The following is a 27,976-nucleotide window of genomic DNA, read 5'->3' as shown; positions in this document are numbered from 1 at the left end:
TTAACACCAACATATCTGTTGTGACGTGCCGATTGCTGTTGGACCCGCTGGACTGTTGCCTCCAAAAAACCTGCCTCAGTGTGCGGTTAAGCTGTCATGACCACAACCTGAGGAGTGTGAAACCCCCATACTGTGTGTTAACTTAGTCACTTTGTTCGAATGTGCGTGTGTGTGTGTGTGACGCGCAGTCACACCTGTCCTTTGGTCTGCTGATGGATCCAGTCGGTGAATTTGACCACCTGTGTGTAAACGCCGGGCCGGTTCTGCCTCGCACAGCCTTCGCCCCAGCTCACGATTCCCGCCAGGAACCAGCGTTTGCCACGCTCCAGACACACCAGCGGGCCTCCCGAGTCACCCTGAGGGCACACAGAGGAAACACTACTGGTCTGGGCGTGTGCCTTGCTTTCCTGGAGAACTGATAAAAGACTTAAATCGAGAGACAATATTTGTCTTTTAATGTAAAATAACGACAAGTTGGCCTGTTGACACCCACTGACCTGGCAGGCGTCCACCCCTCCCTGCAGGTTTCCTGCACACAGCATCCTGGGAGTGACGGCGTCGTCGTACAGCTTGTTGCAGGTGTTCCGGTTGATGATCTTCACCGAGGCTTCCTGCAGACGAGACGCCAGTTCGCCTGCGAAGCAGAACCATCCAGTGAGTTAGAAACGAGTGTTTTCATACTAGATTCACGAAACACCGGAGCTGAGCAGTTCTTACCGTCCTCCATCAGAACTCCCCACCCGGTGACGAAGCAGCTGGTCCCAGAGGTGAACGCGTGTGAGGAGGCGGGGACGCACACCGGCTGCACCAGGTCGTTGAAGAAGACGGGCGTGCTGAGCTCGAGGAGGGCGATGTCGTAGTCCGAGGTGAACTGGTCGTACTGCGGGTGCAGGAGGATCCGCCGGATCAGCCTGGTGGACGCGCCGTGGTTCCCGGTGGTCATCACCCGCATCCCCAGGTAGGCCCGCCACGCGCGAGCGTCCGAGTATCTGCGCGCGCGCGCGCGCACACACACACACACACACACACACACACACACACACACACACACACACACACACACACACACACACACACACACTGTGCATGAGTACAGCGCAGACCGAACGGCGAGAGACTCTCATCCTCACTTGATGGCGTCTGAGTCCTGGAAGCAGTGAGCGGCGGAGATGAGCCAGCGGCTGGACACCAGCGTGGCTCCGCACACGTGGCCGTAGCGATCCATCTGGAGGCTGACCTGCCACGGCCACGAGCCCGCCGTGGCGTCCGACCCGCCCACGATCTTCGTCCGCTTCCTGGGCCTCGTGCCGCATCCTGGAGCCAAGAAGGGACAAGGAGAGAAATGTGTTCGGGGGGGTGGGAGGCTTGTTATGCAGTGATTTGTCTGGTGGATGGGAACACGAGAACGTACCACAGCGCAGCTCGTCAGAGCCATCGAAGCAGTCTTTAAGTCCATCACACTCTGGGTTCACCTTACTGACACACTTTCCGTTTGCACATTTGTACGAAGTCGCAGAGCAGCCTTTAAAATCTGTTGAAAAGAAAAATGTTGTGGATTTAAATGAAATGCTCATCTGTAGTTTATAAACAGAAAACTGTGAAATCCTGAATTCTCACACGATCTGGTGCAGTTGAGCTCATCGCTGCGGTCTCTGCAGTCAACCACACCGTCGCACACTGACGACTTTGACAAACAAACCTTGTTGGGACAGATGTGGTAACACTTACTGCCTGAAAGCAGAGCAAGAGAACACATGTTAAAAAACAGACTCACACACACAAACGTGTGTGTCTCCAGCGGTATGACACTCCACTCACCGCAGGTTCCCTCCTCACTGCTGTCGGCACAGGTGCTCTGGCCGGGACACTGGCTGCTTTGGGGTTTACACTGGCCGTTTCCACACAGAACTTCCCCTGGCCTGCAGGACGCTGCACGATACAAACAAGTTAGGATTCTGGGTTTTGTCTCTCTATGATTCACAGTTTTCTTTCCTTTGGTGCAGAAACGTGGTTCAGGGTGGCACGGTATTTCAGTGCCTGAAGGGGCTCAGCGAAGGAGACTTACAGCATTTGGCCTCGTCACGTCCGTCAGGGCAATCCTTCATTCCGTCACACACCTTCCTCAGAGGGATACAGCGGCCGTCTCCACAACGAAACTGACGAGGGCAAGCTGAAGATGAACGTGGAGTTATTCTTTCATCTTTAAAAGGATAAAGATCTGACACAGAGAGATGAATGAAATAGGCTGAGTGGAGTAAAAGCTTCAGATTTGACTTACTGCCCTCTGGAGAGAAAGCTCGGTACAACAGGTAGAAGCCCTTGCTGGTGAGAGATTCATCAGAGTGGAAGTGGAGAGACAGAGGAGAGGAGTAGACCCGCTTTTTGCTGCTGTCTGACACTGGATTGCACAGTCTGCATGTGAAGAAAGACAAAAAGGTAGAATTTTAAACCCACTTAAACACGCACATTGAGAGAACATGCAAACCTCCACTACTGCCTCAAACATGAACATGTTTATAACAAACTTCTTAAAAGAGGTACTGAAGGGGCGGGTTTCTCTACTCACTTCACCCCACCGATGTCCAGCCAGTCTTTCTCACAGCCGTCGGACGACGGGGAATCCTGGATGTCAATCGACACAATCGTCATGGAGATTAGGTATCCGGGCAACGGCACCTGATAAAGCAAAACGGAGGCAGCTGAAGACAGAGCAGATGCTGGAATGCGGACAACAAAGGGATGATTCACCCGCATTTACGTTTCACCTGCTCCATTTTTTAAACACACTCAGACTGCAAATATGTGGACACACACCCTCGCGCTGCTCACCCTTATTGTCCAAGAGCAGTCTATGTTGGGAGGGTAGTAAGACGGGTAGTATGGAGAGGAAATAGAGCCATTCCAGGAGGAAATTGACCCTCCACATCCTGCAGAGGGAGATATTTACACACAAGTAAGTACAGAGAGGACAAAGCAGCACCAACAAAACTTCTGATGGATCAAATAAAAGATGACCACTGAGGTGATCAGAGGAAGCAGCGCTAGAGAGTTTCGACCTGCTTTTGGAATGGCCTGGAAGTACGCCTTGAAGATCGCTCCATCCCGCTGTCTGCTGAAGGAGAAGGTGACCAGCATCACATTTCCAGAAGACGTCAGCTTCATGACCGGAGAAGAGCCTGAAACAGGCAGCCCACACCACCTGAAACACGTGCAGCACATTTAACATTTTTCACAAACAGCATTACCAAAGAAATTTGACTTTTGCTTCACCTGTAAAACCAATACAAGCAATTTTACCTGTTACGCTGATAAAATTTTTCGTATTTTCAAAGTAATTCTTCTTAAACTGAGTAACATCCACAAGAGGAACCTACCTGGCGATGATCTTATTCTGTAAAGGGAGTAAGAAGTCATAGGCCGAGAGCTTGTGGGCCGTGCAGCTCCCCGGTGTGGCGCCGTGCAGGGTGAGTACAACGAGTCTGACCACGTGACCCGACGGCACGCGCAGCCGCCACTGGTAGTATGGCTTCTTGGGACTCACGAGGCTCAGGGTGCGGTTGTTCCCATATTTGGCGTAGAGGTCAAAGGACATGGCTGCAGATGGGAAACGATTTTAGATGACATGAAGACATTTCATAGGTCATTTTTCATGCCTGTTTACATTCAACCAATTCATATTTGTTGTCTGTTGATTGCAGAGAAAATAATGTCTCTCCTATAGTAAAATGAAGATCTTGTACCCGCAATTGTTCACTGATAGAATCATAAAACACTAAGTTATTTATGTGTTCACATGACTAATTTTGGCCATTTTATTGATCTGTGAAGCAACTTTCAGCTTTATTTCATCAGCCGGTCATTTCAGCAGAACTATTTTGTTCATCCTCAAGTTCAAAGTCAGTATTAGATTACACCAATAAAATGTTATCCTTCCTAACCTGGCACAAATATTACATTGAACAAGATGATTTAGAGGCCATAATGAACCCAGATTCACTCCAGATTCAAAGTTTTAATGATTCCTCTCTGAAGGAAGGTGGTACTGAACTGCAAGAACTAACCAGAGCTGCTCAGGATTTGTGGAGAATATACCAAACATGTGCAAAACTATTTGTGTGTTAATGTTCACACCACATTTTTAACTTAATCTTTATTTGCTCCTGGTGATTTTTCACATTCGTTTCTTTGTGAGCGACACATACAATGGCAATAAAAGGCATTCTCTTTTAATTTGCTCTATTGGAGCTGGTCAACATCAGAAGAGAATTTTCTCACCTTGGAAGCCAAGCTGCCATTTTCCGCTCTGGATATTATTTGGATTTTTAATTTTGTCTGATTTTTCCTCTGATTCAAAGTCATCAGGGTCCAAACCTTCACCCAGACAGAAACACAGTTATTCAAAACATCTTCATATACACTCTAACACCACTGCACAAAAAAGCATTTATGCGTTTTATTTGAAGCATAAAAGAGTGCTAAAAATTAGTGGAATGCCAGCAAACAGAAGTGAGACTCTCACCCAGCAGATGGAGCAGGTCGTCGTCCCGCTCCATGTAGTAGCGCTGCTCATTGCGGCTGTCCCGCTGCACCTTGTTACTGCCGGGTATCCTGCGCTGCAGCCTGTTCGGGCTGGACGTCTGAATCTCCTTGGCAACGTCAAGCGGGGCGGAGAATTTACTCCAGTAGAAGACATTGAGCCCCACTGCTCCTTCGCTGCCACACAAAGGGTTTACAATGTTGCCATTCTGCAAGCGGGGGACGTGATGTACAGGGCGGATTCCGTCTGTCGGCATACCTGAAGGCGGTTATTCCTGAGCGCAGGTGGTACGAGCTCCACGGAGAGGAGTCGTAGAGTTCTGAGAGCTGGTTTCAAAAGATAAAAGACGGAAAGCTGCAGGTGTGACTTCACAGAAGTGCAATTGAGGTCACATCTCCCATTTCCATGACACTAACACACCTGGTTGAACATGTAGCCGGAACTCTACAAAAGCACTGTTCCCGTGTGTGTGTGTGTGTGTGTGTGTGTGTGTGTGTGTGTGTGTGTGTATGTTGACTTTGAGCAGCACAGAGCACCATTGTGTCTCTGGCTGCTGGCGGTATAAAGGCAGGACCCTGGGTGGTATGGGCTCCTGGCCTTAAGTTCACCTGCTCTTTAATGAACAGATGGCCAGAAGATACTGTGACCGCTTAACAAGGCTCCCGGCTCGCCCTCACAACCGCTTACAGGAACGTTACACGACGCGGCTGCAGAGCGTTGGGAGTTCCCACCTATTACTCACCTCATTCCAGTTTAAACACAAATCTGTCGATGCCAAATTCTGAAATGCACCTCCGGTATCTTCCTCCTGTCATCCTGCTTGCCCTACTGCCCTGCCTCTCCCTCTTAACCTGGGCATCAAACAGAGGTTCCCCTGCTCTCTGTAGTCTGCGGCGGACAGAGTGGCTGATTGTGTGAAAGCTACACAGACAATGTTTTTATTGAGGGACTGCTCTTCCTCTCACTCTTGCTGCCTGGGCTCACAAATGCCTGGCTTGTCCTCGGTCTTGAAAGGGCCCTGTCCCCGGGGGTCTCGGGAGCTCACACACACACTGTGCCCAGCTCCTGTTTCAGCTTTACATTTAACACCACCGCAGAGAGATAGAAACGGGGGCAGAAGAGAGGAAAGTTGTGTACAGAATGAAGTAGATAAGAAAGAAACCCAACAAATAAGAATGCGCATAAAGAGCAGGAGAAGGAGGGCAGCGCTGTTTTGAAAGCGCAGCATAAAAACACTGGTGAAGCATGTCAGAGTTAGAGCTGCAAGGTCAGCTTCGGTCCGGAGCGGGAAGGTCAGGGAGCTCCCCGCAGGGAGAGGCAGTGACAGACCGGTCCACCTTCACACTTACATAGTGGTCCAGAGCCTGGGCCTGCAGGCGGAACTGTGGGGAGGTGGAGTCCGCCAGCTCCGAGGAGAAGCTCAGGTTTGGGAACTCCATGCTGCCTCCAAGGAAGAACACTGTGCAGGGCGGGGCTGAGGAGGCAGAGGTAAAGATCTTAGACTGAGTGCCTAAAATAAAAAGCACCTTAAGGAACTCATTTTCAAATCTGACGATACAAAGCAGGCGTGTACTCACATGTGAAGTAGTGGAGAGTCAGTGCAATTGCAGCAGCTAAGGGAAGGAAAGGCAGGACACCTAACATCCACCTCCTCCAGGAGCCACAGGCTGGAGCTGGCACCTTCTCCACCTGCTCCTCAGGCTTCGTGGGGGGGCTCAGTGACTGGGTGGGCTCCTTTAACTCCCCCTCTCCCTTTCACAAACAAGGACACCTCTGAAATATCGTGCTGGATTTTTATGTCTCCTCTCACATGACCTCTAAATGTATTTCTCGAGGATCAGTGCAGAATTCAAGCCGATATGCTTGAATTCAAGTCAGTGGCTCAGGCTGAACGGACGGTGATTCACTGAGAGATTCGGTGACTGTATTTCAGCTGAAAGGATCTCCTGAAACATTTAAGGAGCTGGCAGGATTCCCAAGGGGAAGCAGACAAAGTGTGGCTGGAGGGGTCTGCTTTCCCACGGCCTGGCTCTGCGGTGTCAGCACTCAATCAAACAGCTCGGCCTGACATGGACATTCATGAGAAACAGACCGAAGCGCCCCTGGAGACAGAGGTTACTATTTAAAATCAAGCATAACTATCTGCATGTGGCTTCAATTTTTCTAATGCCAAAACTGAAAACGGGTTTCAGAAGAACAGCCAATTTGATTCCTGGAGGAAATGTTCCTTAACAGAGAGGACAGCTTGTCTCCCTCGTCCTTTACGCACGGAGAAAGGCGCACAGGGAAGGCTTACCTGTGCAGCGCAGTATCCTGAGCGCCCATGCCCGGAGACGCAGTACACTTCACAAGTTTTGCTTCTGGGGAGAGTCCACATAGCACTGTCCCGTTTAGCTCCGGAGAGGCGATGTGCAACAATACCTCAGGCATAGGAGCGATGGAGAGAGAGAGCGAGGAAACCCCCCGACCGTCGCTTCCTTTGAAAAAAGCGCAGAAATCCGACCTGAGTGGCTCGGATGCGGCGCGCATTCACCGCCTCCCGTCCACCTGAACTGGGCGGCAGGTGTCACACGGAGCCCCAGAATGCAGTGCGGGAGACAATGGGACCACTATGAAAGGGTACAATCCGCACAATCATCCGTGCGACAGATATTGTGGCGGGCAAACCGTCTTGTTGTGTATGTAGGAGTTAAACTCGGAGGGACAAAAGAGTGTTTGAGGGCACCGTGTGCGAGGTTTTACACCTGGAACAAACCTGCTGTGGGCTTGGATGCTCCACCTTAAGTGAAAACAACATGACATGGTGAGGGAACAATGTATTCAAGAAGTAAAGATACATAGTCAGCAACACATGAAAGAAACAGCACAGAATTTCATGGTGCATTTTTTTTTGTTTTTATTTTGGTTTGTGCATCTGATTGCTCTGCTGGAAATGGATGGATTTCATCATGTCAGCTGATATGGTTGTAGATCCACGAGGTGAACTTGGTGACCCTTGTGTAAACTCCTGGCAGGTTTGGTCTGCCGCAGCCAAACCCCCAGCTGACAATCCCCATCAGGAACCAGCGGCCCCCACCCGGAGCCCGGCAGGACAGAGGACCGCCGGAGTCCCCCTGAGACGCAGGAGGTCCACGCAGAAAACAGACGTTAAAACAAGCTTGGATCTATTGTGATTGTGAGGGATTCACTCAGACCGCTCACCTTACAGGCGTCCCGCTCTCCCGACGGGACGCCAGCACACAGCATGCGAGATGACACAGGGCCGTACCTCTTCTTACACTCAGACTGGCTCAGTATGGACACCTCGGCTTTTTGCAGCACCGAGGGCAACACCTTATCTGCAGAGAGGCAAGCTGCGTATAGATCATACAGCTAAGGGAACTTCACTGCAACGAGACAAAGCGTCTTCGTTATATTGCTCACGGGTAGGCAATAAATGTGAATTCATCTGAAATCCTGGCAATGCTGTTAGATTTTTCCGTAAACTTCATTTCACCTTCTTCCGATCGGTATCCCCACCCAGTGACCCAGCAGCGGTGGCTGTGAGTGACGGTATGGGAGGAAGGCGGCAGGCACACGGGGTGAATCAGGGGGCCGAGGGACGCAGGCCAGGACTTCTTCAGCTGCAGCAGGGCGATGTCGTAATCAAACGTGTGTGCATTATAATACTCGTGCACCACAATCCGCTGGATCTCCGCCACATGCTTGGCACTGCCTTGACTCAGCATGCCAAGATGAGCTCTCCAAAAGCGAGGATCAGAGAGCCTGCAGAGGGACGAGACATGAGGCAAAACACGCAGGTCACACACAAAGATGGAAGCTATTTAATATATTCACGTTACTGGAAATATAGAGTACTGAGGGTACTTGTACTTTTATTTTAGAGTTGCTGAACAATTTATCATTGTTTCTGAAACAATAACAATAAATTCAAAAGTTCTATTTTCCTCATCTGTCGTGAATTCTGCAAAATGATGCGCAGGCTTTAAAGTCGACATAAAAGACGATCCATGGCCTGTTAAGTTATACAACTATGCAATTACCTCCATCAAGGAGTCATTTAACCTCTCACATGATCCCTTTATGATAATTCCATTTAAAGTTAACTTTTTATGCCGGTTTAAAAGATGTTTATTTTTCCAATAATAAACAATGAGGAATTTTTTAAGCATTCTTTTGGTCCATTAATTATTCATTTTTCATTATTGCTTCTTTCTTACTAGCTGCTGCTATATTTATTCACATGCTTTCAAAAACAACATTTAATTAAAGTAAATTCAACAGTGAACAGGTTATCGACCGCAGCAGAAATATTTTGAAACTCCAACAATGTCCACGTTCAAGAATCCAGAAGACAATCCAAACCTCTCCTTGCTGAAGCAGTGGGCGGCCGAGACGAGCCAATCAGAGGAGAGGACAGATGCCCCACAGTACAGACTCCCAGCGAAGTGAAGGCTGACCTGCCAAGGCCATTCCCCCTCCACGGAGTTAACTCCTCCCACAACACGACCCAGGGCTGAAGGGAAACCCAGCTTCAAGGAAGAGGGATGACCACAAGCTGAAGAGGAGCAAGGAATTCACTTAAATATCACTTTTTTTTTAATGAAAATGTTACCATTTTCATATTAAACAGCATGTATTCTTGTAAATGTGTGTTATTACTAATAATGACATCATACTGGGTTTATAAATCAGTGTGCACGCTGTTTCCCATCATACAATATGAGTTTTTGTTATGCACCTCCTCTAAACCACATGCTGACACAATGATTCATCTCCACGGCTTTCTGCTCCGCTGCCATCTTATTAAAAAGCTCGTACTTTGATTGGGTGTGTAGTCGTTCATGTGAGCACCTGTGCACGCGTGCATGTGTCTGTGTGAGTGCGCTGCCAGCTTCTGCACACAATCAAAGCCGGGCCTGTTCCCATCACCTTCAGACCCCATAATCATAAAATAACCAGAAACACAGAGCTCTGATCTGCTGGAGGCTGCAGGTCAGCAGAACCAGAGCTGAGTGCCCAGCGGATCACAGCAGCAACAGCTTTCTCGAACGAAACAGCGACTGTATTTACCCAAAGAACATTCAAATCTTTCACAGACCTAAGGTCAGAATTTCATTTAGTGAAGACCAGTTGGACTGTACATGTCAGAATGTCTTTACCACACTGTCCTGGAACAACATAATTGAACAGAATCGAGAGTTTATGTGCAGGATATATCTCACCCCGCTCCGTCTGAGCAAGATGTTTTCAAATTCAAATTGCATTTGTCTGTGGCTGCTGCTTGGATCAAGCTGAAATGTGACAGAACGAGTTTTTTACTCATGTGAGCAGAATGAGGACATGACCCTGATGAGTCATTAAAGGATTAGACGCCTGTGAAAATGCAAAAAATGTAGAACAAACAGAGAGAAGTAAGAGAAATACTGAACCCTATGAACCCGTAAAGCATTCTCCTATGACGACAATGTTAACAGGTTATTATCACCACAAGCAGCAGGTAAATAAAACACTCACCACAGTCTGCCTCATCGCTGTGGTCCCGACAGTCATCAACACCGTCACACCGTGCGTTCTTCTTCAGGATGCAGACTCCGGTCCTGCACTGATACCTGATCGCAGAGCAGCTTGTTTCTGACAGGACATATTTCCATTATTACCGGTCGAAATGCAAAACATTCACACTTCCCAGCAGAAAGCACCGGCGCATACCCCGAGTGCAGTTGAGTTCATCCACCCCGTCAGTGCAGTCCTTCTCTCCATTGCAGACGAACAAAGGGTGCAGAGGACTGCTGCCGCCGCAGTTCATCGTGGGCCTCGCTGGAAACACATGCTTCATTTTCGAACGCTTGTCTGATTCCTCTCGAGGAAGCAATTAAGCACATGCTGGCATGCGGGAGATTTTACTACCGTGTTATGTGTCAACAATACCTCGCTGTGGCGTTTGAAAGAGGCAGGGAGTCAGGCCTCGGTAATTAAAATGTCACTTGCTCTATTCTCTCCGACAACAAGTGTTACGCAACTTGTTAAACAACTCACAGCAGAGGACCTCGTCGCTCTCGTCGTGGCAGTCGTCCAGGCCGTCGCACCGTCGGCTCTTTTCCACGCACAGCCCCGTGTTGCATAAGAAATGGCTCTCCGGACATGCTGGAAGGGGGGATGGCACACACACACACGGATGAGAACAAGAAGCAGGAGGACAAACATCAGTCGATTTAGAGTAAAAGTACATTTTAAATTTGCTTTGAAGTGATGAAACGCAACAAAGTGAGATTTCATTGGTTTAAAATCAAGTGAGACTGAAAGACAGTCACCCCGAAACAGAACTATTCTTCTACAAGAAAGCAGTGCAGTCAGACCACAGTATCTGCTTACGTTGGCTGATATTGTAGCTGCTGTAAGATGCTCGAAAGGGCTGAGAAGAGTGACGTGAGCTGCAGCGAAACTCCACCTCTGAACTGTGCTCAGCGATCCGAAACACTGTGGGGTGTCCCACATAGCTGCCGCAGAAACTGGGGAGGGAGAGCCACCATCAAAATCCACACAGGGTGCTCAAACGAGAGGAAAAAAAATAACTCCGGGTCTGGATGATACATCCGTGATATGATTATCCATGGCTGTATGCAGAGTTTTAAGCTCGTACATGTTTTCATTGACCTTCCACCAGCCGTGGACGCAGCCCTTCATGTCCTTTGGCTTCAGTACATAGTTGTGGAAACGCAGAGCAACTCCCAACGCCGAGTTTGGAGTCTGTTGGAAAATAATAGAACACACTGTCAAAAAAAGCATATTGTGTGTTGGTAATGTAAGGTCGGTCGAGACGTCTACCTCAAATCTCCAGTTACAGGAGCACTGTGGGGGCAGGAGGCTGGGGTAGAAGGGGCTGTAGAGCTTCCCCGAGACATCAGGATCTAACTGGGTCTCAATTTGAGACATACAGACTGAAAGAGACAGAGAGATGAACAGTTAAATGGTAGTTTCCTTTCAGCTAATACTGTAATAATGTTACACAGTATGGAGCGGATTTCAGTGAAGCATCTACAGAAAATGTTCATACCCTGACTTCCCATCATTTGTTTTATTCCTTCAGACACCACTGAGTGTTTCTAGTGACCTTCGGGCCTCATAATGTGACTCATATCAATACTTTCAGGCCTCAACTGCTCAGAACTCAGTGATATGAATGAAGACGGTGGAATAAACTGAGACGTCTTGTGTGACGAGGTCAAGGTGGAAATGCTTCATACTTTCCTCGGCGACGGCCTCGAAGTGTCCTTTGAAGCTCTTGTTGCCATTGGTCATTCTGAAGAACAGCAGCATGACGCTGGACGTGGAGACCATGGAGAAAGGGGCGGACACCGGCTCACACAGCCTGCAGCACGCACACACGCACACACACACACAAATCACCCTGTACCTCCAACACTCACAGCAGCTGTAACCTCGCTGTAATGAAGTATGAGGCACCGCTCACCTGAGCAGAATGCGCCCTCTCATGGGCAGCAGAGCGTCGTACACAGTGAGGCCGTCATTCACACAGTCGCTGGGCTCGATGAGGAACGAAGCGACGGTGAGGCGGATCAGGGAGCCGGGGGACGCAGTGAGCTTCACGTGGCAGTTCACACCGCCCCACGATGAGAAGATGTTCAGAGGCACCCGTGCCCCGGGAAGGTTGGCATGCATCTTATCCACACACTGAGACCCTGAAGGGGAAAGAATATAGCTCACATGTGAATGAAATCCACATTTCACTCATTTCAGTTCCATTTTTTCTTGCCTACCTGCTGTATTTGATGTGTAATCTGACCGCTGGACGGCTGCAAGAGGGTGGGAATGTTAGTTTCTCTAAATGCACACAATGAAGAACATACTATACTCCACATGACACCCAAACATACCATTAATGAGGATGGAGTCTATATCCACTGGAAGGCCCAGCAGGGACCCGACAGAGGACCTGTTCTTCAGACTGGTGTGGACCGAGTCTCTGAGAATGGCCCCGATACACTCCTCACACATGACTGGGCTCTTCAGGCGAGGGACCACAAATACCATCCAGAAATGCACCAACACGCCCCCCTTATTGTTGTTACTGGAGGAGAAAAACAGCAGAGAAGATGCTGAACATGGAGGCAAGGAGAGGAGAGGAGGGGCAGCGAGGAGGCTCATGCTCAAATTCTTAAAACAAAAAGCAATACAGTTGATTTTAAAGATCAGATATATAAGCTCGTTTTGGGTTCATGGCGTACCTGAGGTCTGAAATGACCGCCTGCTTGTAGAGTTTGGCCACCGAGGACATCCTGTACACATTGCTCACCTGAGAGACACCCAGCCATTAGTAGAGCGGAAACCCCACGATGGAAAGAACATGGTTGCGCTCGTACATACCACGTGTTGTATTTTGTTTGCCATAGATACGAACTCGTGGGACTCTGCCTGGCGGTACTCTGGGATAAATTCCACGTTGGCAACGCGGAACATCCCGGCAAAATACGCTCCGCTGTTACTCTCCCTGCGGACTGAGGACATCGAGAGAAAGATTTTATTATGATGTGGAAAACATAATTTGTAATACTTTTTCTCATAAAAACGTCTTAAATTTTGCTTAATGAAACACGCTGTGAGCCTACCATTAAACATCTAATGCTGCGTGAATGCATGACACTTCCACAATGCTTTCACTTACATATAAAAACCCAGAGGAGTGACCACATGATCACCACCACCACGAACACCACTGCTGTGATGACGAGCGCCAAGTGTGGGATGTTCAGCAGGTAGGCCTGCAGCCTCTTGAGTCCTTTGGGCTTCCGTCTGGTCTTCCTGTACAACCTGCGCAGCATCCGCAGCGTGTAGTCCACGGTGGCCACCTCCACCGACACGTCTTCAATCTACAACCGCGGAGGTGGATTAAACAAACGCATAAAGCAAAGCGTCAACGCCGAAGCGGTGAATTTTACTTGCCCTTTGGCTGAGCCCTGCTTCTGATTGGGGTGCAGTTAATGGTGCTGAAATAATGTGGAAAGCCCAATCAAGTGTCTCTGGATAACGCAAATGTCAAAGCAAGTATGCTGGAGCCTCATGATTCAATCTGAGGACAAAGGGCACGAGGAGGTTAAATATCCCGAGTATAAACCAGTAAATCAACCATCTTCCCGGCATCACTGCTGCAGATCCATGTTGTAATCCAAGTGAATGATAAACAGGATAAATCCAAAATACAGGCCACCGAGCAACTCCGTAACTACATGGTTCAACACGAGGGTGGCTTTATCTTGTGAAGGGTGAGATCTAAAAGCAATACTAACATTGAGCGCTCATTGAGTTACCAGACGTACATGTATTATTCATGCGGTGTCATCCCATACTGTGCAGCTGGCATTTAATCCATCATGAGTTAGCAGGGTATAGATTCCCTCAGGGGGAAAAAAACATTTTTACTAGTTACTTAAACAGTTTTGCATACATCCAGAGACTACTTCCACTTGTTCATGGTGTCTGAGTTTAATCTAGGAAATAGTTTAAGACAGTAGCAAGCTTGAAAACCTCAGGTCGAAAATATATTTTACTTACACAGGCAACATCTCGTTGAGCTGCATCCCCATCTCCACTTGTCTGCTGGCTCTCCTCAGGCTGTGTGCTCATGACACATTCATCCCTTCAAGCCGCTATCATCTAACTCCTGTTTTCCCCTTTTCCAGGTCCATTCTCTTTGGCGGCTGGAACAAAAAACGGTCTCATATAAGCGGCGGCGGGAGCAGCACACCCGGCACACCGCTCGGATCCACGGCTGACAGATGTCTGAAACCAGATCCTTCAGCACAGACGAGCGGAGGAGAAACGGGGAACTCTCCGATGGTAATGCACCTCCTCCACCTCCAGTGGCTAAGGTTTCATTCATCGCCAACCATTACTCCATTCTTTAAATTCACAGGAGGTTAGTCTACCTGCATGCTAATAAAAAAAAACAAAAGGCTAGCTGCATGAGCAAAAAACACAAATATCGGTAAGCAACAGTAGTTCTCATGTGTTTGTACAAGAGTTTTATTTACAGTGTTAACAGTGGTGATGAATATGTAGGTTAATTTATCCTCTGGCTGTTTTGTGCTCAGAGCTGACAAACTCGCAGCAAAGAAAAAAAAAAAAAAAAGGTTCCAGCCTTTGTGACACACACTAAAACCATGTTTAACAACAACAAAGAGCTGAACATACATCATTGTTGTCACAATTAAAACTTAAAAATAGTTGAGCCGGAATTAAATGGACAAAAGATGGGCATCTTTTGAGTAAGCAGCATTTCAAACACACCAACGAAAACAGACAGAGTCAGTATTTTAACACTTTCGTCGCGCCCGTTCTGTCTTGTAGGCACTGTATTTCGGCATGCAACAACTACAACAACAAAAACACATTATGACTTGATGTAATGGAAGATACAGGAGGCACGGTCACAGACAGTAAAACATAAAGTGTTCTTTTGAGACTTCAGGACGGTTTGGATAAGCTCTGAACATGCAGAGAATGAAAAAAAAAAAAAAAAAAAAAGGAAGGAAAAGGAAGCAAAGCCTCATTTCCTAAAGAAGGCGTTACGGGTGATGCTGTACAGCAGGTTGGAAGGCTTTCGTCTCGGCGGCTCGGCCAGGGAGAAGACCTGCTGCTGAGGCACGCTGGTGGGGATGGTGATGTGACGCTGGTGGAGCGGGTGGAGGTTTTGGTGGTGTGGCGGGACAGAGCCGGAGTAACCGAGAGCTATAATGCGAAAAGAAAAAAGAATAATGTGCAAATTAAGTTAAAAAAAAAAGAAAAAGAAAACACAAACAAGCAGCAGGATAATGGTATGAGGACAGCTGCTTTCTTACTTTTGATCTTCCCCTGTTTGGCCCTCCTGGCATTAACAATGGCCTGTTTTCTTTGCTCTTCACTAATATCCATTCCTGCAGAGACGCACACAAATACACCTTCAGGTCAAAACCTCCCTGACCACCCACTTCTCCGACCAACAGCCCTCCACAGTGGCTGTTTGTCTTCCGAGGGAAAGGAATTTAGCGGGACTCACCCATCTCTTGGTCCTCCTTCACTCTGTGCCTCTCCTTGGCGAACGCTTGTAACCACTTCTGCTTGTCCTGGGGCTTCCTGCAGCACAGCATGCACATGAACTCCAGCGTGGAGGCGTGCCGCAGGCGCAGCGCGTTCCTCAGGGTGAGGCCCAGGTCGGCGTCCCGCCCGTCGGGCACGTCCAACACCTCGGTCAGGTCCATGTCCAGCCTCCCGCGGTAGTAGAGCAGGTCTCGCCGCAGCACGTCTTTCTTGCAGTAGATCAGCTGGTGGTCGAACAGGAAGAAGCTGCGCTGCTGCATTTTCCCTTGGCGGACGATTCGAGTCAGCTCCCCCGAGTGGATCAGCTCTGAGCTGCGCTCCAGGACGTCAGGCCCCTATGGGAGAGTGTTCGCAAAGACTTTCATCAGAGACTACGATTTTAACACTTCAGCAGCATGTCCTATGTCTTCATGTATGGATGATATTTTGATATTTGCATAAAGCCACTGTCGGGAGGTGTGACTCACCTCCCAGCGCAGAATGGAGACCTGCCAGTGAGCGATGGTGTCGATGCTCTCAAGTCGTCTCTTCCTCTCATTGATCAAGCTGGCCACGTTCTTCATCGCTTCATGTGCTTGGCTCACACCGCTGTGATCACTGCATTAAATTAAATACATAATCAGAGCTTTTCTATTCACAGGACCACATGGCTTCAGTAAAAAACGTTCAATTCTGTGATTACAGACATAAACAAGCACGCAAGCACGGAGGTTTTGGATCTGTCTTGAAGTACCTGTGGTCTTTGGGGGTGTACTTCAGCAGTTCCCCCAGCTGTAGAGGGTATTTACAGATCTTCTGGACAGGCGTGAGTAGGAAACCAGCGATGGAAATGTCGATCATCTGCTGGAGAAGCCGGCAGGCCTCAAAGAAATGTTTGTATTTCCCCATCTTCATGAGGCGCTGCAGCTCTGCACAGGCCGCAGGATGAGTGTTACAGTATTCCGAGTAGATCGAGAAACCCTCTCCCTTCAGAGACAAAGAAAAACAATCAGTCAGTAATCAATCAGAACTACTGAATCACTCAGTCTGACCTGAGAATGATGAAGTGAAATCTTGAGAGGCGAGTACCTGCAGAAGGAAGCAGGAGCCGATTTCACTGAGGTGTGGTTGGTCTTTGTTGTACTTCTTCTCCAGCTCTTTAAGAAACTGCCTTTGAAACTTGTAGATGTCTTCGATGTTGCTGAAGATGGTCTCCAGCTGCGTTTCAGTGAACATATCGGGGTGTTTCCGGCACTGACGGATGTAGCCCTGAAAGATGCAGCGAAAACTCCTCACAACTCAAATAGTGGCCAACAGGTGGAGCTGCGCAATGGAGTCAAACTGAACTTTTTAATGCAATTTGTGGAAAACAATCACTAGAAAACTAACTGATATTCAAAGTTGGCTTCTAATGTGAAATGAAAAAAAATCACAAGCAGACAGTACCTCACAGATGTCTTTGAGGTGTTTGATGTAAACACGCTCAGTGTTTATAATCTCCTGAATCACGTTGGTCCTCATCTGTTCTCGGTGCTGATTGCTGTGTGTGTCCCTGGGAGACGGATCCTCCTGGTCCGCCACACTCTCCACGCTTTCAGTGCTCGAGTCCTCCTGGTTCACGCGGACCTGGAACAAAACCGCCACGCGCAATGAGAACTCATGAGAAAAATCAAATCAAAATATGACCCTTGTTTGGGTAAGTCAGACCAACTCCTCGCTGTTTTAACAAGTCAAAGAAGTTTCTGTTGAACAGATTTGATTCAGCTGGTAACTACAAAGCAGGGACCCACCTGTCAATCAAACAGCTTCACTATGGACACGATAATCTAATTAAGATTCAGCTGTCAATCAGCTGAGAGTGTGCGGTTTGAGCCCTCCACGCGACACAGCGCAGAGGGCCGCTGAGGTTTGTTTGGAGCTAAGCCAGTTTGAGAGTCTTTTCTGTGCTGCTGGAGAGCAAACATGTGTCGAGCACACAGGTCAGGAAGTCCACTTACCCTCACAAAGCTGGAGGGGAACCAGGCCTCCCTGTCGGCCCCTTTGCCCCACCACCAGTCCTTGTGCGAGGCGTCCAGGACGCGGACCACATCCCCGGCCTTGAAGGCCAGCTCCTGCTCCTCCATGGTCACATGGTCCCAGAGGGCTTCGGCGCACACTGTGTGGCCACAGCTTATCCACTGAGCAGCACACAGATAAGATAAAGATACAATTACATGGGGGCTAAGCCTATGCCGAACATGTAAGATTATGTCTAGACTCGTGTGTACTGCAGTGGCTGTCTGTTCGGCTGAACTGTGGCCAACGTCTTGGGAACACACACGCTGAATCACCGTCACATCGGGCTCGCGGACAAACAACACCGGCGTTACGTGATGAGTTTGATGCAGATTTTCTGAGACGTTTTTTTCCACAACGTGACAGCGCTATCGTCCTCTGCCTCACCTCGTTCAGCACGGAGAGCTCCACCCCTGGCTGGAGGTAGATGTCGGTGAGCTCCTCGAAGCTGCCCTCCTCCTCCTCGCTCACGCTGTCGTCGAGCATCGCCGAGCACTCGGAAACGCCGTCTGCATCACGTACAGCACGGATTAAGAAACTGATTGGCGGGTGAAGTGATAAAACAGTCCGGAAAACGGGAGACGAACGCGGGGGGACGTCCACACCTGGCACTATATCAACATTTCCTTTCAACAAATTTATTGACATTCCTCTGCTCCACTGTTCCCACAGGCGATTTGTGCTCCCCTGTGACACACAAACAGGCCAAGTTCTCACCACTGAGCACTCTGCGGAGCTTGCGCCGCCCTACGCAGTCCAGACCGGTGGGGGTGCTCTGGAAAAAAGCGTGGGGGCGAAACCTGGCAGACCTCCCTCTGTAGGGGGGCACCTGGTGGGAGGGGATCGGTGGTCGCGACACAGGCTGCAGACAGGACGAGAAGGAAAAATCCTGGGATTTAGGGCTTACTTTCTCCGAGGTCCATTAAAGCAACAGTAACAGAGACTGAAACAGTAAAAACTTTGCGGCAATAACAATTGAGAGCGTAAGCTTACAGAGGGAAGGCGATCGTCCTTGAGCTCAGCTTCAGGGGAGAACAGATCCGCAGATCCAATCACTGAAACGGGCCTCTGCCTCCAGCTCTGAACATCCTCATCGATGCTGCAGCCTTCGGAGTTCTCTCCATCGCCAAAAGTGCCGCTGCCACTGCTGTCTTTATGCAGCGGGGCACTTCCTGTCCGTTCCTCAACATGAAGCTCTCCCACTTCCTCTGGGATGGAATGCTTCCTGGAGACTAGCTGTCCGTAGGCAGAGATGGGTCGAGGTTTCGGCCGCCCACTTCTTCGTCTGGGCTTGACAGATGATGATGATTCTGCAGAAGCTGCTGCATCGGTGGGCGACGTTGGGGACGCCGTGGACTCGGAGGAGAGGCTTACTGGGGAGACAGGCGGCGTGCTGCTGGCTGTTGGCAAGTCTTGATGTGTCTGGAGAAGAGCCTCTGGTTCTTGTTGGTCGGATGTTACCTGAGAATCAAAGGAAGAAGTTCAAACTGAGCAACAGCAGTGATGCCGACTCTTCTCTGCTCGATAAAACACAGAGATGTAGAACAAAAACGTCAGCAAGCAGGAACATCTGTTAATGAGAAACCGAGGAAAAACAGTACAAGTCATAAAAGATAAATGTGGGAGCAGCTTTCTTGACTGAAACGCAGGAATCTGTGCAAAAAATCTTGAAATTAAACTGATCATGGTTCTGATCAAATACTCCATAACAGTGTGAGAAACTTCAGTTGGCACATTCTCCACAAATTAAATACAATCAAACCATGTGCTTATTAAATTCAAACTAGCTCCGCAACACAAATGTTCCACAATTCAAAGTTTACATTCTGTGAAAATGTCAGCAGGAATTTTAAAAAGTCCCAACACTGGCTGATGGGAAATAATTTGTTGATTGCTTTCCTGAGTCTTTCAGAGAAATCAAGCCTCACCTCCTGTTTTTCTCGATCTGGGTCCGGACCTCGGCAAATGCACTGAAAAGGCACACAGTGGACTAGCACCATTGTGAACCAAACACAAAAAACACCGACTGGCCTGCGGTCCCAAGGCCAAGTCTCTCCTCTTCTTAGAGGGCAGGAAAAGCCACTTGATTTCAGAAGTAAATAAATCTACTTTACCCATTTATCTTTGGAGGAAAAAACTTCAACTCTCAGAATAAAACACATTGCAATAAAGCTATGTTTTTATGGCGGCGTCTACTTGGAGGTGCTGTAAGCCGTCCTGGGCCCGGCGTTCCGGCTGGACTTTGATCTGCTGCATCCAGAGCGGAGGGGGAGCGGCGAGGGCAGCGCTCGGCCCAAGCCTCCCACCCTCCCACAGCAATGGAGCCATTTTGCGCAAGGGCGACTAATCATAAACAAAGCCTAATCATTAACTCTCTCCGCTCCTTCAGTGCGCCTGGCGGCAGAGAACAGCTGTCCTTAGCATGTGACGCTGTGACACGGCAGGAACGGGGATAAAACGCCACTGACAGGAATATGAGGGACAATCAATGTTGTGACTCCAGCCCCGTTTGGAAATCTGAACTCTGGACTTCGGACCACGCGGCGCTCGGTTTTTCGACGTACGTGCATCGAACTGACGAGTCACACAAGCAGTTATCTCAACAGACCTGAATCATGCCAGATTCAAAGATCACCTCAAACTTAAAGGTGTCACACTTCATTTCCGAGGGCAAAGGTCGATGCCATTGAGGTTCATGCATCCCATAATCCCAACAAAGTCAGTCTGACCTCTGGTAATGCTTTGTTGAAATTAAATTTTTCTATCAACTTTTTAAAATCTACTGACCTGGTGTTTTCAAGCCCTGCTGCGTTTTGGATTTTTTTTTTTTGTTTTTTTTTTTAAGCACATGACATTACACATGAGTGAGCAGTGAAAAGCTCTGGTAAGACAGCGTACTTTCTTCATGTAATAGGCTCCTCAGTTAAGAAGCAGGAATGGAAAGTGTAACAATGGCTGCTGACAGACAACCAGTCTTAGAAATTACAGGTTATGAAGTAACATGCTGCTAATGCCTGAACTCTGACGGCATGCGACTGTAACTGATGGCTCTAAGAAACAAAGTTACAGTTACAGAGGTCTCTGTGAGGCTGTTCTCCAGCAAATCATCATATTCAACTTTAACCTGAGCAGAAGGTGGTGTGTACCGCTTACTGTTTCACTAAACTCCTGTTTACCACAGGCGTACTAATCCCAACGTGTTTGATGTCCCTTTCTTTTTACAACCGCTTGTAACCTCACCTTGTTTGGTATCGAGCTGCCGTCAGTCTCTTCCTGCTGCCGTGGAGACTCTCTTTGGCCGAGTGGGGATGAATCACGTTCCACCATCTGTTTATAATCACTTGGTCCGGCTCCAGCCGGCGACTCGCAGCCGGCAGGGGTACCAGGTGAAAGTTGCTCCGCGGTCTCTGGGGGGTCGGCGTTAAAGGAGCTGATGAAAATCTGGTGATGGACCAGAGGATTGTGTTCAAAAAACGCAACCGGGGACATGGTGACGGAAGGTCGGCGCTGTCGTTCGCTGGTTTGCAGGCAAGGCACGCGGCGGGAGTAGTCGTCATGGAGACGGCTGGAGGGCGACATGGGGGACACAGGGGTGGGGCTGGGGGAGGGACTTCGCTTGCGTCTGACACTCAGATCGGTCATGCTAAGTTTCAGCACGGGGATCTTGTTCTTCTCTGGGCTCTTCCGGCGCATGTCAGCGTTGCCAAAGAAGTCGACCGAGGAGGCGCTCGCAGTTCTCTGGATGTTTGATTTCCCATTTGACGTGCTGGTCCTCTGGGGGTCCCCCTCTGAGGAGGCGGGGGCTGGAGACTGGGCTCTGCGTCGAAAAGGTGCTTTAAATAAATGAAGGTTGTCTGCACTTTTGCTCAGTCTGGTCAGCACATTCACATTGGCGTTTTCATTCATCTTCTCTGTTTGGACATTCACTTTAGACGCGCGGTCTGACTTCTGCGCAGCTTCACTTGCGTTGCATCTCGTCTGTTTCACATTTCTCGTGTCGTACAAAGCGATGCGTCCCGCTCCGTACGCTCTCCTGATGCTCCTGGAGAAGCGAGAGCTGCGCGTCAGACCGTCTCCTTCATTTTCCTCGTCGTCACAGTCTTCGGGATCTGAGCCGTACTGGCTCATCACAGTCAACATGTCACTGTTCAACTTCTCATCAGAAACACTGTGTCCTTCTTTATTCTTTAAATAATTTCCTACATCGGGGTCGGCGTTGTTCACAAGCGAGCCGTTAGCAGCTTCCTGACTGGATTGAGAGACGTGGCCTCCATCGTGATTCGCTGCCTCTCTGTTCTGAATACCCTGAAGTACAGATGAGCGAAGCTTTTTGAAGGAGTCCATGACACCCAACCCCGAAAGTCCCGGCCAGGACTGCAGGCCGCCGCTGCCACCGCCATCGTTACTCGGGGTCACGATGGGACCCTCGGTGGCCGTGACCGGGCCCTTCTTTGAATTCGAAAAAAGCCTCATTATTTTAGAGGAGTAAGGCTTCGTTTCCGGCTGGCTGATGACGGGTTTGGTCCAGGCGGAGGAGTTGATGCCGTTCAGTCTGCTCTCGTCGGGGCCGGCGCTTATCGGCTGTACCTGCGCACCGCATCCGGACAGCAGATACGGCACTGAGCTCCTGTCAGCGTGGCTCTGGTAAGGATATATATCGCTGAGGGGTCTGCTCCGCATCAGTGGGTCAGCTTTTGGGTTATGAAGGCAGGGGAGGGGGTCTTCGCTTGTGGACAAGACCCCGTGCTTCGGCTCTCCCTGCAAAACAAACAAAGCTTCATTTAGTGACCTCTGAAGAAACAAAAAAACAAAACACACTCCCCAATCAAGATTTAACATGTAATGAAATCAAGGAATGATAACACATGGAATTTTCAAGAGTAGCTGCAAAACATGGAGGAAAATAAGAATAAAAATACAAATCAAAAGTAACCAGACGAGAGAAAAACTACTAACAATCAGGTTTTTGGGTCTGCCTTGTTAGGAAGTGAGAACTGGAGGAAAAACGGGGAGACACGGATCAACACAAAGACAAGCACCCCTCAGTGTGCAAAGAGTTCAGAGGAGCCGTTTCATTGAGAACACCACGTGTATTTATCTTGGTGCTGTATTTCAATGTCCAGGGAGAGCTGAGGCCCTGACTGGGGTGACGGTGCTGCTGCTGCGTTCAGCTTTCTGTGTGTGTGTGCGTGAGTGTGTGTGCGTGTGTGTGTCTCACCAGTGGCTAATGCAGCTGGGCTTTGAAGTGGGTTTTTGTGAGCGTGACTAAGCAATGAAACTTGCTAATCCGTTGTGATTAATGCAATAAATTGCCCAGTTTTTCCCCCAGATTACGTAGAGGATGAGGTGATGGTGAGGGGGGACGTGGGGTGGTCTTCAGTTCAGTGACACTTTGTCAGTTACAACCCATCAGCAAGAATTACTCAGTAACTGACTGAGAATACTCTTCTTCAATTTCTTTCAATATATTCAAATATTTTCCCTTGAAGGAATTCAGGACATGTTTTTGAACTGTTATCCTTTTGTATCAACATGCAGATTTCGGTGCATAGTTTCAATGAAAAAAGAGACATGCTAGAACTTGACACAAGCTGATTTGTTCCCTTTCCTCTCTCGCTTCCACACCCCTGGGGCAATAGTCCAATTTCTATTCTATTTTATTACTTGTTTCTAAATTAAGCAGAGTGAAAATGTTTTTACCTTTAAGATTATAGTATTTTTTGCATTTTTTGGAGATTTTTGTGTATCAGGATAAATGCTGTAAATGCATTGTTGCATATGTTTTTAGTTACACTAAACGGTGCATGCAATGACAGTGCAGTATATATGCAAAATGAATACAATGAAACATAATGGTAACAGAATAGTGATTAAAAACGGTTTAATGAAAGGTAAATAAGATTTAATCATGACAGTCACAGTAAACTGTACTGTTCCAAGTTGTGGACACAATATTTCAGCTAATTCTTTATCCTATAAAATGTGATTTCGTCAGCAGTTTTGTCTCCAGTTTTCATGCCGGGAGATGCAGGGATCCTGGAACGCTCCCGTATTTCCCACCGGCCTGCGTGCTAACAACAGACGAGCTTTCTCAGTCAGCCTCTTTGTGGAATCTGCTGTCACTTCAAGCAGCTTGCTCCATCAGGCTGAAGACTTATGTAAACACAGAGCCACCGCTGCCAAGCACCGCTGCTGACAGACAGCAAACACCCCTCACGAACAATGTGCTGCTTTCAAAACCGCCGCTGAATTGTCTTCTTGTACTTTCTCCTCCGCGTCCACGGAGGAATCACTTTCCGCAGCAACTCGGCAAAACAGACCGCAGTATCCGTAAATCTATCAAATTGTAAAGCAGAATGACATTAGAGAGTAAAAGGGGATCTGCGGCTCGATTGGCTTGGGCTTTATTCTGAATCCTAACGTCTTGCTGAGAGCCGCTCAACAGACTGTCTGGTCCTTCAGTACCTTGCTTTCCCCCTGCAGTAGGCACCAACTGTCACCGGCCAGTTGGCATTTACTAATACTTGGCAGCGTCTCGAGCGAGAGGCAAGCCGACACAGGTGGTCACTGTTTTACCAAGTGACAACACAAGATTTAAGAGCAAACCGTCTACGAGCTTCAACGGTGTGTCAGCCTTAATGTTTGACCAACTGCATCAATCTAAAAGACATGTCGCCCACCAAAAGTTCCACAAATTACTTGTTTAAAGCAAAATGACCAAGACTTTGCTTGTTGCAGTGATTTAGTTTAGAAATTATTCTGCTTTAATACTTCTAAGATTTTGTGTGATGGATGATGGGCAAAAATACAACTTTCTGGTGTCATCTTCAGCTTAGGGGAATGTACTTTTTTTGTACCAATCAATGCAAATATCAAATAAAAATAATGAAGGGAAATCAGCAAGTGATCAAACTACAAACAAAAAAAGTAGAGCACTGTTGGAGACGTAGTAATACATGAAAACATAGTCTAACTAACTATAAAGTGATCGAGCAGATAAAAGACTGAGTGAACACATCCAGATCCAGAGTAACATCCAGACAAATGGTACTTACGCATGCGTCAATACCCGTCTCTACTCTCTGTGAATGCACATCGCTTTCAATGCTGAACTTTCCCATGTCATTTCTGTTCCACCTGCGTACAGGCACTGCTGCTGCTGCTGCTCTCCCGCTTCCTCTTGCTAATCTGTGGATGGGAGCGGCGCACTGGGGCCCTGGCCAGAGTTAATTAAGAGCTCAGGGAGGAACGAACCCCCCCACCAGCACACACTCACACACACACAGCAGCCAGCTGGAGCCAGCTTGAGATGAGACTCCCAAAAACAATAATGAGCATGCATCCTAGGCTATAAACATATACACTACGACCAAAAGCAAAAGTGCAGTTCAAAAACATGCGTGCAATTAATCAAAGCATAGCATCCTCTCTATTAGTGCCTATGTTGTGTTCATATGCACTCATACATGTGTGAACGGTGCAGGGAGGACAGCAACTTCTCTCCTGTTTGGTCTGAAAATTCCAGTCAAGAGTTCATGAATGGTGAAAAATACACAGTGATACTCTGTGACCCTCTGCCCGAGGTTCACCTCTGCAGAGGTTTGCCCTGCCAGAGGCAAGGGCGACAGTCATTAAGGCAAAATGAATTCTAAATGAAACTAAAACAGCAGCAGACAGATTTTATCAAGGGAATGCTAGATTTTCAATTTTCCTTGTGTGACTTAACTGTCAGACATTCATAACCGCCCTGGGGCAAGAACTTCATTCTTCTTAAAGCCGTCACTTTACCTGTTTTTATTTGTCTCAAAGTATGAGAGCCTACGAGGAAGACGATCCTCTATTGGAAATCCTGCGACTAGAGCACTGCAGCATTTTAAAGAACAGATTGACTGATTAGTTAAATCAGTATGGCGAGCTGGGATTGTGTGATACCTAAGCTGAACATATGTTGAGTGAAAGAGAAACATTCACTACACCGCACGCCTTCCAAGTGCACAAGTTCGCGTTTACACAAAGCCTCGCAATGTCAAGTGAGACTTAACAGAATCATGATCCTGATGTATAAGTAGAGAATAAAATGTTTCAGTCTTGACCCCTGTCAGCCGATAGAGCAGCCTGCCTCAATGCGGAGATCAGAGGTGTCAGCGAGCGGCAGCTGCAGGAAATCTACTGTGTGAGGGAACGCTGTGTAGACGTGGGAGTGCGTATAGCCCGATTCCTCTTCCATTCCAGTAATAATCTGATTAGAGGGGCTTTACCAGTCTGTGTTCAGGACTGGTTTCATCCACACATGATAGCCTAATCAGGGAGATCGCTCGGCTTTTCAGAACCAACTGAGTGACACCCAAAGCCTGTAAACAGCCCACCAGGGCCCAACTGCAGGAGGCAACTTGGCTTTTGTACAATCTACAGTTGAATGAAGAAACAGGGATGAAAGCCAAGCGTGATTCAACAGTCACTCATCTCTTTGTGGTCATGCTGAACCCAGATAATAGCAACAGCCCAGTGGTGAAGACAAAACCTGAAATAATTTTGGGAAAGACACCATGTCAAATCAAGATCCGGTGAACGTACATGTGTATGTCCATGACCTAATGCTTCATTTTTGATGTGACAGGAGGAAGCAGAACAAGGGACAACCACGCCTCTCTCTGTAGAGCATGGGAAGCACAGGTGGAGGCCAAACCAGGGAGTGTCCCCACTCTATACAGACTACCACATACTCACCTGATCTGCTTGAAGACTGTCATAGAAGCAGACGAGAAGAAATAGAAAACCACACAGTGTTGTGGGACAAAGCAGCTCTAAACCTCTCTGTCAACCACTAACAGAGTAACATGACAGCAGTGCCACAAACAACCAAACATTCAAAAACTATGAAAACAGAGAGTCTTAGCAAGAAATTCATACACTAACAAAACATAAGTGTTGGATTTTAGACTTTGTGCCTCCTGATACTTTAATTACTATTGTGCTTGAAAGAGAAACTAATGTAGTCTGCAATTACACTGCAGTCGCTCAACCCTGCCATAAAAATCATAATTTTTTGGGAGACATTGGACTCTGACCCGCTGTTACACACTTTATAACTTTGATATCAGATTTTATTCCCAGCTGAAACAATCGACGTGGGGGCGCCAAGAGAAAAGTTAATGAACTGAGGGTAAACTCCAAAAAGGAAGTCTAACCCCGAGCACATGCAAAGGACTGAAGCCAAAGCTGGAAACAGAGAGGATTATACTCATATTGACTAGTTTCTAAGCTTGTAAAGTACTCAGGGCCAGCCTCCTTATTTATTTCTGCATTAATTAACTTTCTTTAGCCGTACAAGTCTTTGTAGTTGTCCTTCTATTCCTCCACCCCCTCCTCCACCAGCTCCCTGCACGGCCTGGCATCTCCCACATCACTATAACAACCGGGGCTGTAATGCACCACAGCAACCCCCCCGGTCCTTTTTAACCAACAACACAAGAGGGGGGGAATCACTGCAACTGGAAGTCGATCCACTACTACTGTGAATTATTTAGACGTGGGTTTGAATCCGTGCGCACTCAGCGCGAACACTGAAACTTCAGCTCACCTTGTTCATAGTCGCCGATGTTGTTTTTTTGTTCCCCCTCACATCAACAGATGTTTGTTGTTGTTATTTATCCATGGTGATGAAGCTGCCGGGGTTCCCGTGCGGCTCACTGCTTCGCAGCCGTCTGTCCTCTCGCAGAAACATGTCTCAGAGAGAGGAAAAGAAAAAAAAAGTGCGCTGCCTGTGTTGACTAGTCACCCCGCAACATCCCGAGACAAATGGCTGTGCCGACTTCTTCACACAATCGGCTAGTCGTAGCGACTTCAGCTAGCTCACTCATAAACTTATGAATTGCGCAAGCTCCGCGGTTTCTAATTTCACTTTCGCGAACCGGCAAAACCCGTCGGTGCACACCGTGAGTATCCAGACAAACCGTGACTCACGCGGTATCTTCCGGCGTGACTTAAAAATCCTTCATGATTTGTGTGTGAAATCCTGCGTGAGGGGGTCTCTCGTGAAGGACCGAGCTGCCGAGCATCATTAATGCACTTGTTGCAGTGTTGGGGAGAGGGCGTGGCTTCGGGAGAACTGCGTGCTGATTGGTTGACCGCAGCGTGACCATCCGACTGATAGCCAATCACGACGAGATGCATAAGCTCGTAGCCTCAAAGCCACGCCCCCATAGCGAGCGCTGCTCTTTGAAGGAGGAAAAATAGAAAACAATGCTGCACCTTACTTCTTCCTGCATGTCTGTGGAGACAAAAGAAGACCGGGCCTTCCAGTCGGTG

General features: G+C 48.2%; 3 protein-coding genes across 5 annotated transcripts; all 3 read right to left on the bottom strand.

Annotated features, from left to right (window-relative positions):
* Positions 1 to 122: 122 nt before the first annotated feature.
* LOC115394632 (suppressor of tumorigenicity 14 protein) lies at positions 123 to 6,196 on the bottom strand. Its single transcript, XM_030099977.1, has 18 exons — positions 6,115 to 6,196; positions 5,887 to 6,011; positions 4,796 to 4,863; positions 4,520 to 4,713; positions 4,276 to 4,371; positions 3,375 to 3,594; positions 3,057 to 3,199; positions 2,830 to 2,927; positions 2,567 to 2,676; positions 2,279 to 2,412; positions 2,066 to 2,170; positions 1,819 to 1,929; positions 1,618 to 1,731; positions 1,412 to 1,531; positions 1,131 to 1,314; positions 718 to 989; positions 498 to 634; positions 123 to 356 (listed from the first exon to the last, which is right to left on the bottom strand). The coding sequence occupies exons 1-18, from the start codon at positions 6,179 to 6,181 to the stop codon at positions 189 to 191; spliced, it is 2,466 nt and encodes an 821-aa protein (XP_029955837.1). The 5' UTR covers positions 6,182 to 6,196; the 3' UTR covers positions 123 to 188.
* On the bottom strand, positions 4,945 to 27,741 carry spata13 (spermatogenesis associated 13). 3 transcript variants are annotated; one of them, XR_003932131.1, is made up of 14 exons: positions 24,724 to 24,839; positions 20,909 to 22,426; positions 18,662 to 19,129; positions 18,386 to 18,530; positions 18,056 to 18,177; positions 17,611 to 17,790; positions 17,060 to 17,239; positions 16,703 to 16,882; positions 16,368 to 16,600; positions 16,102 to 16,231; positions 15,594 to 15,969; positions 15,397 to 15,471; positions 14,994 to 15,286; positions 4,945 to 4,957 (listed from the first exon to the last, which is right to left on the bottom strand). XR_003932131.1 is itself a non-coding variant. In XM_030099970.1 (13 exons), the coding sequence occupies exons 1-13, from the start codon at positions 27,255 to 27,257 to the stop codon at positions 15,105 to 15,107; spliced, it is 3,798 nt and encodes a 1,265-aa protein (XP_029955830.1). In that variant the 5' UTR covers positions 27,258 to 27,741; the 3' UTR covers positions 14,567 to 15,104. The 3 variants fall into 3 exon arrangements, 2 of the variants coding, with proteins under 2 accessions (XP_029955830.1, XP_029955829.1); XM_030099970.1 differs by lacking the exons at positions 4,945 to 4,957; positions 24,724 to 24,839 and adding an exon at positions 27,249 to 27,741 and having other exon boundaries at positions 14,567 to 15,286; XM_030099969.1 differs by lacking the exon at positions 4,945 to 4,957 and having other exon boundaries at positions 14,567 to 15,286.
* tmprss7 (transmembrane serine protease 7) lies at positions 7,452 to 14,247 on the bottom strand. Its single transcript, XM_030099975.1, has 18 exons — positions 14,111 to 14,247; positions 13,224 to 13,428; positions 12,926 to 13,056; positions 12,787 to 12,854; positions 12,436 to 12,629; positions 12,319 to 12,354; positions 12,012 to 12,240; positions 11,785 to 11,909; positions 11,366 to 11,478; positions 11,181 to 11,287; positions 10,913 to 11,049; positions 10,577 to 10,684; positions 10,250 to 10,357; positions 10,055 to 10,171; positions 8,903 to 9,095; positions 8,034 to 8,302; positions 7,739 to 7,875; positions 7,452 to 7,650 (listed from the first exon to the last, which is right to left on the bottom strand). The coding sequence occupies exons 1-18, from the start codon at positions 14,180 to 14,182 to the stop codon at positions 7,489 to 7,491; spliced, it is 2,511 nt and encodes an 836-aa protein (XP_029955835.1). The 5' UTR covers positions 14,183 to 14,247; the 3' UTR covers positions 7,452 to 7,488.
* Positions 27,742 to 27,976: the final 235 nt, after the last annotated feature.

This window comes from Salarias fasciatus, chromosome 9 (assembly GCF_902148845.1).
Source record: "Salarias fasciatus chromosome 9, fSalaFa1.1, whole genome shotgun sequence".
Taxonomy (NCBI): Eukaryota; Metazoa; Chordata; class Actinopteri; order Blenniiformes; family Blenniidae; genus Salarias; species Salarias fasciatus.
The sequence above is the reverse complement of the archived record's forward strand: the minus strand, read 5'-3'. Positions and strand labels throughout refer to the sequence as shown.

Coding starts and splice junctions, on each gene's coding strand:
- tmprss7 (XM_030099975.1), bottom strand. CDS start 14,182: ATGAGCACACAGCCTGAGGAGAGCCAGCAGACAAGTGGAGATGGGGAT. Junction 12,855..12,925: donor CAAACAAAATACAACACGTG/GTATGTACGAGC, acceptor GGTGTCTCTCAG/GTGAGCAATGTGTACAGGAT. Junction 8,303..8,902: donor CACTGCTTCAGCAAGGAGAG/GTTTGGATTGTC, acceptor GTCCCTCTGCAG/GCTCTCTGATCCTCGCTTTT.
- LOC115394632 (XM_030099977.1), bottom strand. CDS start 6,181: ATGTTAGGTGTCCTGCCTTTCCTTCCCTTAGCTGCTGCAATTGCACTG. Junction 3,200..3,374: donor CAGAATAAGATCATCGCCAG/GTAGGTTCCTCT, acceptor CACGTGTTTCAG/GTGGTGTGGGCTGCCTGTTT. Junction 1,315..1,411: donor CTCTGACGAGCTGCGCTGTG/GTACGTTCTCGT, acceptor TCTTGGCTCCAG/GATGCGGCACGAGGCCCAGG.
- spata13 (XM_030099969.1), bottom strand. CDS start 24,789: ATGGGAAAGTTCAGCATTGAAAGCGATGTGCATTCACAGAGAGTAGAG. Junction 18,178..18,385: donor GCTCCGCAGAGTGCTCAGTG/GTGAGAACTTGG, acceptor TACGTGATGCAG/ACGGCGTTTCCGAGTGCTCG. Junction 17,791..18,055: donor AGCTCTCCGTGCTGAACGAG/GTGAGGCAGAGG, acceptor TGTGCTGCTCAG/TGGATAAGCTGTGGCCACAC.